General features: G+C 37.7%; 2 protein-coding genes across 2 annotated transcripts; one reads left to right on the forward strand and one right to left on the reverse strand.

Moving 5' to 3' along the window:
* Nucleotides 1–4,549: 4,549 nt before the first annotated feature.
* Nucleotides 4,550–7,223, reverse strand: LOC143612217 (glyceraldehyde-3-phosphate dehydrogenase, cytosolic-like). The gene is made up of 10 exons (XM_077086253.1): nt 7,187–7,223; nt 7,003–7,103; nt 6,107–6,222; nt 5,905–6,004; nt 5,657–5,803; nt 5,506–5,566; nt 5,323–5,420; nt 5,094–5,236; nt 4,841–5,014; nt 4,550–4,748 (listed from the first exon to the last, which is right to left on the reverse strand). The coding sequence occupies exons 2-10, from the start codon at nt 7,003–7,005 to the stop codon at nt 4,700–4,702; spliced, it is 891 nt and encodes a 296-aa protein (XP_076942368.1). The 5' UTR covers nt 7,006–7,103; nt 7,187–7,223; the 3' UTR covers nt 4,550–4,699.
* A 5,808-nt stretch (nt 7,224–13,031) lies between these two features.
* LOC143612214 (mitotic spindle checkpoint protein MAD2-like) lies at nt 13,032–15,150 on the forward strand. The gene is made up of 7 exons (XM_077086251.1): nt 13,032–13,177; nt 13,272–13,287; nt 13,739–13,869; nt 13,960–14,080; nt 14,163–14,266; nt 14,344–14,465; nt 14,954–15,150. The coding sequence occupies exons 1-7, from the start codon at nt 13,105–13,107 to the stop codon at nt 15,011–15,013; spliced, it is 627 nt and encodes a 208-aa protein (XP_076942366.1). The 5' UTR covers nt 13,032–13,104; the 3' UTR covers nt 15,014–15,150.
* The last annotated feature ends 2,281 nt before the right edge of the window (nt 15,151–17,431 follow it).

Here is a 17,431-nt window from a genome sequence, read left to right on the forward strand (position 1 = left end):
CGTGTGCTCGACGCCAGCGCGCATGCGTGATGGCGCGCTGCTGCTTCATGGCGGTGGAACTCATGCATGGTGGCATGCACCATGGCGGCCAGATGGTTATCCGCGGTGGCGTGTACGCGTGGTGGCGCAATGACATTACGCGGTGGCGAGGTTCACTTGTCGTGGCCCGTATGAATGTTGGCGGAATGTTAATCCGCGACTGTGCGCATGTATGGTGGAAATGTATTGAACCACGGTGGCGCATACGTGGTGACGATGTACTGAACCGTGGTGGCGCATGCGCGGGTGGCGATGTATTGAATCGCGGTGGCGCATGCGTGATGGCGGTGTATCGAACCGCGGTGGCGCATGCGTGGTGGCGGCGTATCGAACCGCGGTGGTGCATGCGTGGGTGGCGGCGTATAGAACCGCGGTGGCGCATGCGTGGGTGGCGGCGTATCGAACCGCGGTGGCGCATGCGTGGTGGCGGCGTATCGAACCGCGGTGGTGCATGCGTGGTGGCGGCGTATAGAACCGCGGTGGCGCATGCGTGGTGGCGGCGTATCGAACCGCGGTGGCGCATGCGTGGTGGCGACGTATCGAACCGCGGTGGCGCATGCGTGATGCTTGTTGAATATAAGGTATGCTTACACATTGAAACTTGAACAAAGTTGTAAGAAAATTATTTTTACTTAATCCTTAACAGTTGTCATATTTCAAGTTATTTTGCGATATTCTGAATATGCTGACACGTGCCTTGGCATTTCATTATTCCTCTTTTGCGCGACGTTATCGTGCATTTATTATAGGGAATTATGAATGAGTTTTTTAGCCTTTACGTCAGTATGTGTTACTCTGCCTATATCCATTATAATCCCATGCGCGGCCCCGACCTGAGACCTTAACAACTATGCTTTGGCATGTGTTTTGCCTTAGTTGTGCTTAGGTATTTTATGGTCCAGCTGCGCAATACGTAGGATGGATGTTCTGAGTAATTTGAGCTAAGGCTCATATTATTGGGCTAAGGCCCTGACGTTTTAGAGTTAAAACTCATCAACGCGTCTGAGCTTGGAGCTCGCGCATGTATGTTTTACTTCGTTTTATTTTTAGTTTGATGTCAATACAATGTTGTCATATTGCTCAAAATTAATAAAGGGAAGTGTGAAACATGTATGCAAAAGGTAATAGAACGCATTAGTTTGGTGAGGGGAGTCCATATTCTTGGTAAAGGTCTGTTAGGCTCTCCGCCGCCTTCCTTCTTGTCACCTTCTCCGCGATCAAGAATGTCTTTTTGGGGTTGGGCGTGCATGCATGGCAGCGGAGCGGTTACTCGCGGGGGCGCATGATGTATGAAGGCGTAGTGCACTATCAGCAGCGGCGCACAAGCATGTCGGTGGAGTGCAACATGTGCATGGCGCGTATGCATGGCGGCAGATTGTTCATCTGCGGAAGCGCATGCATGGCGGCGTAGAGTTGATCAGCGAGACACGCATGCATACACGGTAACGCGATGATCCTTAGCTCGCATGCATGGTGACGTATTGCTGAAACCCATCGGCGCACATGAATGGTGGTCGGGTGCTTACCTGCGGAGCTTGCAGGTGACCCGCCTTGGTCAGAGTTTGTTATGTCGGAGCACGGCGCCCATGAATGGTGTCGTCTTCCAAGCTCATATTGTACTATTTTTGACCCGCATGGGGTCGTCTTCCAACCCGCATGGGGTTTTGATCCGCGGTGCGCATGCATGGCGGCGGAGCGGTTACTCGCGGGCGCGATGCATTGAGGCGGAGTCTTGATCTTCCGCAGTGCCCTTGCATGGCGACAGAGTGGTGACTCGCGGGCGCGCATGCATGGCGGCGAAGTCTTCTGCGCAAAACCAAAGGCACGACCCACATGGTGGGTTTTTGCGAACGCGCATGCATGTCGGGAGTGTTGTTCGCTGGAGCGCACGTGATGACGGAGTACTGATCTGCGATGGCGCACGTGCGGCCATCACATTTTTCCGCGATGGCGATGGCGCAGTATATGATGTCTCTTCCATTTTGAGGATGAGAGAGTTAGATCTGTGATTTTAAACCTAAAATCCAGATCTATAAACTAGATCTAGATCTTTTTCAGCTTCATTTTTGCACAGATCTGGAAGCATCTTTTAGATCTATGGATCTTTTTGAGCTTTAATAGAACAAATCTTGAAGCATCTTTCTGTAAACTTCCAGATCTGGATTTTTCTTGGGAGAAAGAAAATCACAGATCTGGAATAATGGATGAACAGATCTGAGAACCGAGACGAAAATCGAAGGGTAGCTCGTTGCCGTCCCACGGATGGCGCCAATGTAGAAACATGAAATGAATCTGACCTGATCCATGACGATGTTCCCCGGTCTTCGAGATGAACGAACCACAACTCGATCTTCTTCTCCGGTAGCTTAAGATCTGCAATGGTTTTTGGGGGTGTGGAGGTGACTGCTAAGAAGTCTCAAGGATCTCTTGTTTACAGACACAAAAATGGTTATGGTGGTGGCTCTTATTGAGAACAACAACAACCCTTAATAAGGAGGTGGAGACCTCCTTATATAGGAGCCTCATGGCCACCATCATGGTACCCTAATGGGCCTAGCCCAGTTAGGGTTACCTCCACATAACCCCCTCAGCCCAATAATATTTTATTAGTCCATATAATAAAATAAGCCAAACATAATAAATTAAAATCGTAAGCCGGGTTTAGTACCATACCCCTACAGTTATATTTGAGTAACACTGTCATTTTAGTTCATATGGTTTATGATTTAGCCACTTATGTGAAAAAAGCTATTAGGAGTTTGAATTTACATTAACATGTGAACAAATAGTATACTCTTTTGTGCATGACTTTGTAAATAGGATAGGAAGTTTTAGTTTGTATTCAAACTTAAGTCATCTGAGTATTTATTTTGAACTTGTTGGTATTTTGATTCTTAATAACGTTTGATTTAATTCATGTTCCCTTAACGCGTGTCACACCAAGAGTAAAGTGTACATTAATATGCAAGTTGTAACTTTGGTGTAAATAGCTAAACATGTGTCGGGCTATTTTCATGCATAAACTCTTGAAATGGTTATTAACAAGCATTCAGATAAACTTTGGTGATCGTGTTTAGCTGATTATTACATAAAATTAGAAAAAAGGGGTTAGGCTCAAAACCAATCCGATAAACACTTAACTATGCCCCGTTACACTCGTATTTGTCTATTTAGAATCATTAGTTCATTACCTGTCCTAATTATTGTGGCTAAACATGAACATCTTGAATATTCATTTGTTATTTCCAGTGGCGTATCTACTCTTTGAGGTGGGGGGTCGGCCGACCCCTGTGAGAAAATTTTTTTTAGTGGTATATATGTGTTAAAATCTCGACCGACCCCTGTGAAATTTTGACACCGACCCCTATGGAATTTTGAGAACAACAAAAAGACCCTGTGAAAATTCTAGAACAACCCCCATGAAATTTCGAGACCGGCCATAATTTTAAATAAATTTACATTTATAATTATATAATAAATGTATATAAATAAATTTACACCCAAATGACCAATCAATTTATTCCTGAGTTTTAAGTCCAAGCCCAATCATGAAATTTCTACAATTAATTGTATTGGTTTATCGTTTATTGAGGCTGCTCTGTCGCAACTACAAACGATGAAAATACTTTTACGTGATGTATTATATGATGTTTTTGTTAAGCTTCAAAAAATGAAAACTCGTAAAGAACAATTTTAAACATATGACATTTTATTTATGCATTTCTAATGAAGGTTCACGTATTTTTTTTGTTTGATCTTTTTTCTATATTACTCTAGCTGACCCGATTCTAGTCGATCGGAGGGGCCCAACCAGACCAAAAAATTATATACCAATTATTTTACATGACCGATCAAACCGGATAAAAAAGTTATGTAGCGATAGTCATTTGAATACCGACTAAAACTTTTTCCGACCCATGTAAAAAAATTTCCTTAGAAGTTCTTGAACTTCTATTGTCATATTGAGATGCCCTTATTTTGGGTACTACCTTTTGTCCTTCACTTACCACAATTATTTCATGATATAAAAAATATTATTTAATTAAACAGAAGAGAGAAATGTAGTAATTTTTAATGTAATTATATAGATGATGATGGATGACGGGCTAAGAATAACTTATACATCCAAATTTAATATATTTACAACTTTATAATTAGATAAACAACTATCTAAAGCATACCATGTAACAAAAACAGAAAAGATAGAAAAGATGAGTTCATTTGCCTGTGGTAGTATCGTTTATATGAATTCAATGACAATGTTACAACATGGAATATCGTTTATACAAATACACACATGCAAACAAGACAACTACGCATGTCTATTGTTTGATTTAAACGAGCCAAAACACACTACTTATTCGATATCAGCTTGCCTAAAGCTTGAATATAAGTAGGGCCTATTCACACGCTTTTGACAACTGTGATATGTCCTAAATCAGATTGTTTCTTCAATCAGATGTTGGAATAATATAACAAAAAATATGCATACTCAAGTCCACATCAGATATGAAAATATCAAATGCAAAACATTTATTATTACGTCCATACACTTAAAACAAACTACTTTTTAACAACTGAATCTCTCCGGACTTCGCAATAGTCTTCTCAAAACATTAACAGATAACAAAAAAAGCAAACGAAACCAGACACGGAAGATTTACGCTTGCACCGATGCGATGTGGCAAATCAGATCAATTACACGCGAGCTGCAGCGGAAAAAAAAATTAACATACATGAGAGCATGCATTTTATAAACGCGGAAAGATAATAACAGGGACTATGTGATCATGACAAGTACCTGTATCCCCATTCGTTGTCATACCACGACACAAGCTTCACAAAGTTGTCATTCAAAGCAATTCCAGCTTTAGCATCAAAGATGCTTGACCTGCTGTCACCAATGAAGTCTGTGGAAACAAGATCATCTTCTGTGTATCCCAAAATACCCTTGAGCCTTCCCTCTGATTCCTCCCTGAAGTTACGCAGGACTCGGGTTACTTATTAGTGTTCAATATAATCAACCCCGGTAAATAAATCTTTCCAGTACTTACTTGATTGCAGCTTTGATTTGTTCATAGGTAGCCTTCTTTTCAAGCCTAACAGTTAAGTCAACAACTGAAACATCCACAGTTGGTACACGGAAGGCCATTCCGGTTAATTTGCCGTTAAGGGCTGGCAAAACTTTACCAACAGCCTACATAAAAATATACAAAAAACATTAGATCAAAGTTGATGTAAATTATGTGCCGGTAACTGCCATTTTTTCATGGTTTTATTTACCTTAGCAGCTCCAGTACTGCTGGGAATGATGTTGAACGAAGCAGCTCTTCCACCTCTCCAGTCCTTCATTGACGGACCGTCAACAGTCTTTTGAGTGGCTGAAATGTTCATTAAGATAATGTATTAGTATTCTTTAAATCAATAATCTGACTGATGTAAGTAACAAATTGAAATGCTGCATACCAGTGATGGAATGCACTGTTGTCATAAGACCCTCAACAATGCCAAACCTGTCGTTAATAACCTGAAAACGAGTCGCCATTTTCAATGTCAAGATACCAAAACATAGAACAGAAGGAGGTCAACTAATTAGTTGAAATAGAGTTCAATTAACCTTGGCCAATGGAGCAAGGCAGTTGGTTGTGCAGCTAGCGTTTGAAACAATGTCAAGGTCGGGTTTGTAATCCTTCTCGTTGACACCAACAACAAACATGGGAGCATCCTTGCTAGGAGCAGAGATGATGACTTTCTTAGCACCACCCTGATCAAACAATAGATATTCAAAATAAAACAATGATCATTAAAACAGTTATAAATAATAAAACTAGTAAAAGTATGTAAAACTCAAAGATCGGGTTAAACCTTCAAGTGGGCTGCAGCTTTGTCCTTGTCAGTGAAGACTCCGGTAGACTCAACAACAAAGTCAGCACCAGCCTCACCCCATGGGATCTCTTCTGGGTTCCTAATTAGAACAAAAAGATAAACATTAGGCCAAAAAAAGATCTTTCATACAAACAAATGAACGGTTCTCAAAAGGTAACATAGAAAGCCTTGTAGAAGTTACCTAATGCCAAAAACAGTAACTGGCTTCTCACCAAAGAGAAGGGTCTTTTCGTCTTTGACCTTAAGCTCATGGTGCTTCCACCGGCCATGAACACTGTCATACTTGAACATGTATGTCTGTATATAAAATGGCATCTAGTGAGAATTTATTTGACAATATACTATACATACATACTATACATACGGATAAGATAAATACAACGCTCAGAAAGGCAAACAAACATACATAGATGATATATAGCAAATAGACTACTACCGGATATATCATAAGGATATAAGCTTTGTTATACAAGAGTCAACAACTGCTAATACAGAAAGAAGACTGAATTCCTACACAATTCATAGCATTTGTAATATCCACAATTCATAACTATATGAAATAGGTACACAGACATAAATACAGAGATATAAAACGGAACCAAAACATTTGCATCAACTAAGGACAATCACAAATCCAAATCCATCCCTAACAGATCTACATTACATATTTGCATATAACTTAAATGATTGCATCATGTGACCAATACATCATGAAAACCAAATCGTAATCGTAATCAAACATCACAGTATCGAAAATAATATCGATTTCTAGTTGCATCTGAGCTTAAATCAGTCATAGCAAACACAATATTAACTTATAAAATATCACTTTGACTAACTTCAACCAAATACCTAAATCAGAGGAACTAGTCATGATTTAAACAACAATAAAAACATGATAATAAAAATGTGATTCAAGTAAAGATAAGATTAATTACATCAATTTCAGTTACATAATTTCATAAACAGATTGTAATTCTAAGAAACCCTAGCTTATAAACAGATCGAATCGTAAATAAAGATAATGACATTTGCAGAATAAGCAAAAAGTAAAGTAGGTGGAATGAAGTGAGTTACCATATAGTCAGTGGTGATAAAAGGATCATTAACAGCAACAAGCTCAACGTCATCTCTCTGAAGAGCAACTCTAGCAACTAGCCGTCCGATTCTTCCGAATCCTAAACCATAACAACTCATATCAAACAATTAACAAAATACACAAACCATAACAAATTGTATCAAGTTGAAGTTAAACAAGTACCGTTGATTCCGATCTTAATCTTCTTATTATTATCAGATGGTGCTGCAACACAGAAATTGAATCAACATAAACATATAATAATAATAAGATAATGTAATGCAATGGAAAATGAAGAAATTAAATTAAATTAAATTATACCCATGGCGATTGATTGAGCAGAGTGTGTAATTAGGGAGTTGGTGAATATGATGAGCGTGTGAAAGATGTACGGTTAGGACATGGTATTTATAGAGGGCCGGGTGAGTTGGCGAAAACGGTGGGTCACGTGATGGCGGTTTTTTAAAATAAAATGGTGTCTTAAAAAAAGTAAATAAGTAAAGGTTCGAGATGTAATGTAGTTTGTAGCCGCTGGTAAATACTAAGGCTGAGGGGTGTGGGGCTTCAACGGGGGCGCTAGAGCCCCTCCGCTCGCGCCCCCAGGCGCTAACACCACACCATCGGAGCGCTAACCGCGGCGCTAACGGGGCGCTAGCGCGAAAAAACATGCAGGCGTGATGGGGTTAGCTGCAGAAGAGAGAGTAAAGTGGCATAGGGGAGTGTGCAAAGAGCCGTTGGAACCTATAAAGAGCCGTTGGGCTCTTATTTAATTAAAAAAAACGTTTTTTTTCCTATATAATACCCCATTTCACCCATATCAATCACCACAACTTCAAACATTCACCCAAAATCAACTCATCTTCCGAACTTTTTTTTAAAAAAATGGCTGGAAATTGGTACCCAAACCTTGATTCAGATTATATTGACGACGATTTATGGTCGTCACCGCACCAACCGATGTTTTATTCGGAGCCGCAAGAATCATCCGGCTTTCAACCATCCAACACACAACCGTCTCCTAACTTTGTTGTTCCGGAGACACAAGAATCACACGGTGAAGCTACGGGACCAAAAAAACGCGTCCACCGGAAAAAACAACTTGCAACGGACGGGTCGGGACCGGCTTCGACTCCGAGGACGAAACGGAAAACCACTCCGTGATCATCGGATGAGAAGGAAGCCTTGTGTCGGGCTTGGATAGTCATTTCTGAAGATCGGCGTTGCGGTAATTGTTTTAACGTTTTTAAAAATGATTTTTAATAAAAAAGTTAAATAGAAATCTAATTTATTTATTCATTTTGCAGCCGACTACCAAAAGAGCAAGATATTTTGGACAAAGGTTAGGGAGACGTTCTATACGCTCGTTGGGAGTACAGAGCGGAACGCCGATATGATTTCGGGTCGGTGGTCCGAAATCAGAAAATTTGTCGGCTTGTTTACTAATCTTTTCAACAGGAACAGCGGTCGTATGAGACCAAGTGGCAGTGATAATTTGGCGGTTTACAATTTCACGGTCGAAGAGTGGAAGCAGGAGTGTTTGCGGAGGTATGGGATGGTGAAGACGTGGGACGATTTAAAGTTGTGGGAGAGGTTGAAAAGGTGTTCCAAGTGGGTTGAGCTGGTGGCGCCGGACGTTGATGCGGAAGTACGGCAGAAACGGACTAAAACTAGTTTGTCTGGAGCGTATAGCCCTTCAACCGGGTCGGATTGCCGCGTTGGATTCGACCTAAACATTGCGGAGGAGGAAACGTCTTCACCGCCGAGGAGGCGGCCATTGGGAAGGGACGCCAAGGGGAAAAAACCGGCTGAGGGGGAAGCCGTAAACATCGCCAATCTTGTTGAATCCCTCAATAAATTCAACAAAACCATGGAGGTGGTCTCTAATGACAAAAAGGAAAAAAGTCGAATGAGAGATTTGGACTTCCTCACTAGAGACTTCAGTAACATAAATCCGGTCGATCAAATGCTAATGGAAAAGCAAAAGGAACGTATCCGAAAGAGGTTGATCGAAGAAGACCAAGCCGAAGAATAAGAATAATGTTTTTTTTAGTACTTTAATTTTTATTTTATTTTTAGATATTAATGTGTTTTTTTTATTAACGTGTGTTTTTTTTAATAACTTATGAGTTTTTTTAATAATACGTTGTTTGAATATATTTATAAAAAAATAAAAAAAAAAATCGCTGGAGCCCCTGCTGGAGCCCCTCCACACCAGGGCTCCAACGGGGGCTCAAACACCCCCTTTATCCAGTTTCTCTCTCTGCCACACGTCATAATATTATTGGTTGGAGCCCCCACTAAAGTCCCCATTAGAGGCCCCCACACCCCTCAGCCTAATAAACCCGTGAGCCGCTTAATTCTAGAAGCATTAATAGTTTCTCTGCCCGCCGTCTACTTTAATTTAGGAATGTGACTATTTTGGAAAACTTCAAATGTCAAATAAAGTGGAAGGTTGGATGGTATTCTAAATTCTTGTCTAGACTTTCTAGATGGTTCGTGACTAGTTTTTTATGTATTTGAGAATAACTAAACAAAACATCTAGACCGTGTAAATTTAGCTTCACTTGGATGACTACACAATTCTAGCCGCTATTTGACTAATGAATTGTCCGGACTTATTATTTAATGAGTGTTTGGCCCGGTCTGATCCGAACATATTATTTGGGTTTAGGCGTAGCACGCTCCGCCCTAATGGGCTTAAGTGTAGCTCATACCATTTCGTGTATAAAGAAGGCTAACCCTTCCTTCAAAGGGGCCTTGGCTTTTGTTATTTCCCCCACCATACTAGGGCTGTTCACGAGTCGAGCCATGGTGGTTTCGAGCTCGGGCTAGAAATTAAACGAGGCATCTCAGCTAAGGCTCTAGCTTGATTTTGAAGCTAAACGAGATTTAAATCGAGCCAACGAGCCGAGCCATGATCGAGCCGAGCCTAGGTCGAGCCGAGCTTGATTACAAAAATGAGCCAACTTAACTCAGAATGTTTCAAATCAAGTTTTTTTAGCTAGTTTTATTCGAGCTTTTATCGAGCGAGCCACGAGCCCGAGCTTCGAGCCTCGAGCTTTTTGAACGACCCTACACCATACTCACACCCAATATATGTGCTATACCACAACTTTCTTATACTCTCTGTTTAAATATTACATACATGTTTTTGATACAATATCATATACTGTACTAATGTTCACCATCAGAGGGTGGTTCAGAGAACCCTTCTAACGGGTTTCTTTCTTATTGTAGGCTAGGTAATAACTAATGATGGCAAGACACGGCTCACATGGGACCAAAGCTCGAACTTGACAACCGTCATACCAACATTCCCAATTGTCATCATTGTTCACAGCCAATTCAACCTCAAGAATTGATTTGCATGTGACTTTAACATCTTAGACATGTTTAGGAGTTTTGAGTTTTATTGTTTGGTTTTTTCGTATATTCAGTCTCTATTTTGTCAACGTCTTAAACTTTCAAATTTTCAATCAATCTACTTAACAATAACAATGTCAACAAAGATTTAAGGGCATACATAGATCTCAATGCATTGTGTCAGGGAGTGCTTGAACTTTGATCATTACCAGCGATAAGGCCTAATAAATATAAAGAAAGATAAGAACCTATTCACCTTAAACTAGCTATGGGTAGTAAGATATCGACTACACATGAAGGAAGTGTATGGTAGTTAATTCAAGTTTATGGTAAAACATAATTAAACTTTAATATTTTGAATTTTATTTTTGAAAGTCAAATGTTTGTTTTGAGGATTTTTCTTTTTTTAAAATCTGGTTGGCCAGAAGAAAGGAAGACAATACAAAAATAAAATATTATATGTATTATCTTGAGAAATTAAAGATAAATCATTATCAAAAAGGCAAACAGAGTTTGGAGCTCCGGTGTTAAAAAGGAAAACAACAAACGTTCCTTTACTACTTGGTGTAATTTCAATTCATATGAAATAATTCATTGTATCTTTTTTTTTCACTTTTTATATGTAAACATCATCTCGAATCCAACTATATGCATGTAAGCATCAACACCTATATAATTTTTTAAAATTGCGATCACTTGCATAGTACCAAGTTAGTTAGAAAGTTAGGTTGAACAAGATTTTTACCTCACGTTGCGATGGATACGTAAACTTATGTGAGACTTACCAACGTTGACACGTTAACTCAATCCAAGTAATTTCATACTCAGCTCATTGACTCAATTCTGCAAATTACATCATGTGCAACGAATTACATATGAAAAGGTTAAAAGTAACTAAACATGAGAATGAAGAAATTGTAGCAACTATGTGGAAATGCAATTAACCGAGATTAGATGTTGGAATAAAAACTCCAAAATGCCCCTGAAATACGCATGTACGTAAATATATGTATATGAATGTTAAAGAACCACACTCAATAGTCAATGCTAACATCAAACATGGGCTTCATTTCCGGAAATGAAGACCAATAAACTAAAAGCTCACAATCTAGTTATTTAATCTACACTAACAAATCAACTAATTACAAATAAAAGAATTAAAATACCTAATTTTTCATAGAAGTTCAAAATTTGACAACAGTTAAAGAACAATGAGGCAACCAAATGCTACTCTGGTACAACGGTATTCGACAAAGATTATCATACAGACTTAGAATCACCATCATCGGAGACGGGCAACAGTGAAAAGCCTTTGCCAGCGGATCACTCTCGTACACATCTTCAAACGCATTATCCGCCATATCAACTCTACTTTTGGGAATCGTAGGGCTATTTTTGGAATCTTTGAAAAATGATGGTCAGATTGAGTTTCTCTCTTTAGAAATAGGCTATTTTGGGAATTTTCTGTCTGAGGAATTATGGGGACAAATACACCAAGCCCAACCCAAACTCTGAAGTTAGCGTGAGCTAGGGGTGTGTTTTTTAACCGTACCCGAATAACGAACCCGAATCGAAGTGAGCCGAGACCCGAACCGATTAAACTTCTAACCCGAACCCGAGATAAAATATTCAGGTCGGTATTTGGGTTGAAATACCCAAATTCGGGTTGACCCGAATAACCCGAAGTATAATACATCAATGCATGTATCCCTAATTATTATAATGTAGTTTAGCGGTGAAGTAACAAAGGACCTTACGTATTCTTGTTTGGCTATTCTCAAGACTCAAAATAATATTGGATTAATCATATTGGATCCTAATGTTAATTACCATAAAACATGTTGAGAATGTATGCTCAATTCAAAAACTTCAATATTACAGTATTTAAACCAATATGTATTGAGCATATTTCTTCAATCTACACAAGTATCGATCCACAAGCTACAACACTACAACTTGTTTCGTGTGCTTGTATGATAAAATTCATGTTTTGCTAAATAATATATGTTATTGTTGAATATGACTGTATATTATGGTTTTATAACGGCTTGGAATATGTTTTTTTTTAATTTATGATATTGTTAAAGGTGGATAAATTTTTTTAAATTTGTTAAACCTGACCCCAATTTCCCTGACCCGTTTAACCTAAAACCCTAACAAACCGAACTTATATGCGTCGGGTCTTGAGTCAATTTGTTTTGAGGTCAAAACCGAACAACCCGAAACCCGAATAAATAACCCAAAGAACACCTATAGCGTGAGCTTAGTTTATACAACATACTGACATGTATGATCAGAGTAAGACAACAAGAGTCTTAAAATTAGGGAGTGTGGTGACAATGGCCTAAGCACAAAAATAAAAGAAAGACGGACGATTATTTAAACTGACACCAAAATAATTATATTTATATATCTACTTTTAATAAGAATACATACAAGACAAAGAAAATGAAGAGATGGGATTTGATCAATAACTTTGGTCTTTGAATCTCAATGGGTAGGGCCCACTTATTAAACCGTTAAGTCCGCACCAACTCTTTTTATTATTTTCTGATAATTTCTTATTGGAGCCAAATGCGAAAAGTAGCCGTTACTCTCCTTTTTTATTTATCCATCAAAACCCTACCCTTATTTCTATTTCTACTTAACTGATTGATTGATTGATAGTGCACAAAACCTGTTCGACCAAATTCCACACAGAAACAGAAAGTAACAACCTCTCGGTTTGTACTGCAGAAATGGCTTCAAAAACTGCCACCAAAGACATCATCACTCTCCGTGGATCCACCGCCATCGTCAGCGAGTTTTTCGGTAACTTACTCTTTCTCTCTGTTTGTTAGTCAAATCGTTGATTGTTTGAATACTTTGATGCTAACGGTTTTTGATTTATGCAATCCTATTTCAGGTTACGCAGCGAACAGGTAAGAACTCTAGCGGTTTTCGTTTTATGATTCAATGTTTTAGGTAGGGGTGTGCACGGTTCTGTTTCAGTTTTTTCGGTTCTGACATTTTTAGCTCGAAAATTTTGGGCCGAATTTGTTTTTTTTTTGCTCAAAATAATGAATTTAGGTCTAAATCATTTTGTTAATTTATAATTAACTGATTATTATACGTTTGGTATAAGTTATATGAGTTACATATTTGTTGAATTCATACGTATTACTTTAAATAAAAATTGAAAATCTATTCGGTTTGGTGCGATTTATTTTTTATTACATGCAAACATAAAACCAAACCATCGGTTTTTGTTTCGGCTCGGTATTTTTAGGCCTTTATGGAGGATCGGTTTTTTGGTTTCATGCACACCCCTAGTTATCAGGTTTGACTGGAAACGTTAATATTAATTGGGGGAAATTTGATGATGTAATGTAGTATTCTGTATAATCGTGGCGTTTATCCTGCCGAAAGCTTTGGAAGAGTGAAAAAATATGGGCTGCCATTGTTGCTTTCGGAAGATGAGGGTGTTAAGACCTTCATTGCAAATTTGAACACTCAGCTGTCTGGTAAACTTTCAACATTGCTGATAAATTGTTATTGGAATTTAGGTAATAAATTGTTGTATTTTGGTTATGTGATTGGCTTATTATGTAAAGAATGGCTGGAAGCTGGGAAGTTACAAAGGATTGTGCTTGTGATAATGAGCAAGGCCACCGATGAAGTACTTGAAAGGTGGAATTTTAGTATAGAGACTGATAAAGAAGTAGTTGAAACAGGGTAAGATATTGTTAAGAACCTTTTTAATATCACAAGATCTATTGTTATTATATGTATTGATTTGTTGTTTGTTGATTTATAGAGTTTTAAGAGAGAAGACTGATAAGGAAATCATGAGGGAGATTCAAGCTATCATGAGACAGATTGCATCCAGCATCACATACCTGCCATGCCTTGATGAACCCTGTAAGGATTAATTATCAGTCTTTTTGCTGTTGATCTTGTTGTATTGAGCTTTTTTGTTAATTTTGGACCATTTGCAGGTATATTTGATGTGTTGGCATATACTGATATGGATGTTGCAGTGCCTTTCACTTGGACAGAGAGTGATCCAAAACTGATAGCAAATCCCCAAATGGTGAAATTGCATTCTTTCGATACTAAGGTAACATCGATATTCCATTCGGTTATCTTATTTTCTATGGCTTCACATAGGTGCTTATTGTAACTATTTGATTTGGTTAAAGTATCAAAAAGCTAATTTTGTGAGGGGGTTTGTGAGAAATGAGTTGTTATTTAATAGAACAATTTGAAGTTGTTAATCTGATTATAGTATCAAAAGGCTATTTTGTGAGGGGTGTTTGGGATTGTTTATGCAAACTGCTTATGTAATTGCATGTGAGAAATAAGTTGTTTTAAATAAAACGATTTGAAGTAATCATTCTAAGGTGCATATAAGAAGTTTTAATCACGTCATCCTGGAACATAATTGCATGTAATGGTACTTCATTATCAGAAAAGAAAAGGTGTTAAAAAAACTTTATATATACTGCATTATATATAATCAGCTTGAATTTTGGAAGTTTTCAGTTATTAATACTGGTTATGTATGCACTGCAAATGTAACAAGACATTGTTGTTATCATGATGCAGATACACAAGGTTGACACTTTGGTGTCTTACAAGAATGATGATGAATGGGATGAGAAGTAGTAAAATACGAGTTTACCTCCTAAACCTTTGTTACTGTTGGTCCTCAAAAACTCACAAATGTGAATCATTTTGATTCACTTTTTCTGTAAGCTGGCTTAAGAGGAGTGAAATATGAATCTGAAAATTTGTGTTCTCTTTCCTTTCATGAAAATCATTACTTCTCCTTGGGTTGGGTTGGGTTACAATTAAGTGATTTAAGGGCAGCTTCTGCAATGAAAAGCAATAAATGGGATATAAAAAGTGCCATCAAATTATTTATTATTCAATAAATTCATAATAACTTGCATGCAACATATCTACAATGTCTCTAAAAACATATTCACATCATTGTTTCGGTAGCTATTAAATTCTCTCATGCAAATTCATCCTCTGTGTGACAAAAAGTCACGAAAATAATCTTTTGTGTAGAATATCTTGTCTTATGGACCGGCACATTTATCCACTTCCTCAAACAAGCAAACTTTGATCCCTGAAAGTTGAAAATCAACAACACCGTTACAACAAATCCACCCACAAATGATTTTGTTACCTTCATCAACATGAAGAGTATAGTTTCCTAGAGGCAATTCATCAACATGAAAATCAACAACACCGTTACAACAAATCCACCCATAATTGTTATTCTGATCACCTGCGACATCAAAGAATATTGAGAAAATTTGTAAGGAAAAACAAATAATTATATTTGAGAAAATTTATAAAGATAATTACCATTTTCTATTCTTTTCTTTTTGGGTTAAAACCGAAATGGACAAGTAGAAACACAGACTTGACTATTGAGCATCCAAACTAGAGGCCACAAAAATGAATAATAGTTTAAGGCGGCTTCAATCTATTGGTCGGCTTGGCCAAAATTTTAACAACTAGCGTGTAAAATATGACTACGTTAATAGTGATAACAATATAACTTTATGAGTAAATAATTTAAGATGTTCGTGCACAAAAGTTGCACTTTGAGTTACTTTTGACTCATGTAATCTGCTTTATTTTTTGCTAACTTATTTAACTTGACATGTTTGACCCATTACATATCAAACATAGCCCATATCGACCACCTCTAATCCAAACGGATTCAACCACAAGAAAATGAGATAATACAAAATGCAGCAAATGATAATTAGTTCTAACTAGCATCAAACTTTAAGGAGAATGCATTAGGTGCTAGAAAAATTAATTACCGCTCAATGCAAATATGCAATGTTGGTAGTGTGATTTAGAGTTTTCTTTTCATTTTTTTTCCAAAATTTTGATTGTTATGAATTGAATGTCAACTATATAGTAGTTACAAGACGAGCTTTAGGTGTTAAGTGGTTTAAAGAATATGAGTTAAATGCATAGGAGTGTTTATGGTGCAAATTTGACCGGCTTTGATAAAAATTATGGTTGATTTGTTAACGACACTTAAAAAAAAAAAAAAACCAAACCAACTAAATTGGTTGGTTAATTGATAGGACATCCCAAACATGCTCTAAAAGTTTGATTTTAAATTCCAAATTGAAATCAAACCATGTGTGTGTTAAACCGGTTACACTATATGAGTAATCACTCAACTGTTTTCATTAATCACACACGATGTACGTTTTGTTTTGTGTTTGGGCCTATGATTGAGTATTTTCCATTGCAATATGCTTATGTTAATCCACTTCCAGTTAGCCGCCTAATTAACATGATATATATAATTTTTTCTAAACATTTTGAGAAATAATCTAGTGAAAGCACTCACATTCCACGCTCGTATTACCTTTTAGCTTTAAAATATGATGAAAAATAGTTTTTCACTTATATAGAGTATTAGGAACTCTTTATATAGAGAGAGGTAGACTATTTATCATTTTTCATATAATTAATTATAGAAAAAATTATATTTTTTGTCCTTTTGAATTTGCTAAATTATGAAATGGGTCCTTTTTGAAAATGAGTTTCATTATTTATCCTTTATTTGTATGTTTGGCTCGGTATTAGTCCTTTACACTAACAGAAGTTAAGTTTTTCAGTTAAATAATCACATATGCAATTCACACGAGGGCATTTTAGTTTTTTCACCCCATTAAAGGACTATTTCTGTAATTGTCACAACCTTTATCAATATATTCGTGTTCAGTTTTATAACACAATTTTTGTCAATCAAAGACCCTCTTTCCCAAATATTTTAGGGTTACCTCCTCACCACCAAAGCCACTTCCAGCACCGCCACAACTCTACCACCACCCCACACCATCTTACAATCACATCACCATCATATATTAAAAAAGGACTAGAAATCGGACGATGTTTGGTGGTTGTGTCTCATCGCCGGAAAACACAAAACGACAATCACCCCTCCTTCTAATTGTTCAGATCTGTGATTCGACTATGCCGGCCAACCTTCCACGTGGAAACCTCAATCCAATTCGACCTCTCCGATCTCTCTATCGGCGA

The sequence above is a fragment of the Bidens hawaiensis genome, unplaced genomic scaffold, assembly GCF_021521415.1.
Source record: "Bidens hawaiensis isolate Kalapana, Puna unplaced genomic scaffold, B.hawaiensis_p1.1 tig00033911_1, whole genome shotgun sequence".
Classification (NCBI taxonomy): domain Eukaryota; kingdom Viridiplantae; phylum Streptophyta; class Magnoliopsida; order Asterales; family Asteraceae; genus Bidens; species Bidens hawaiensis.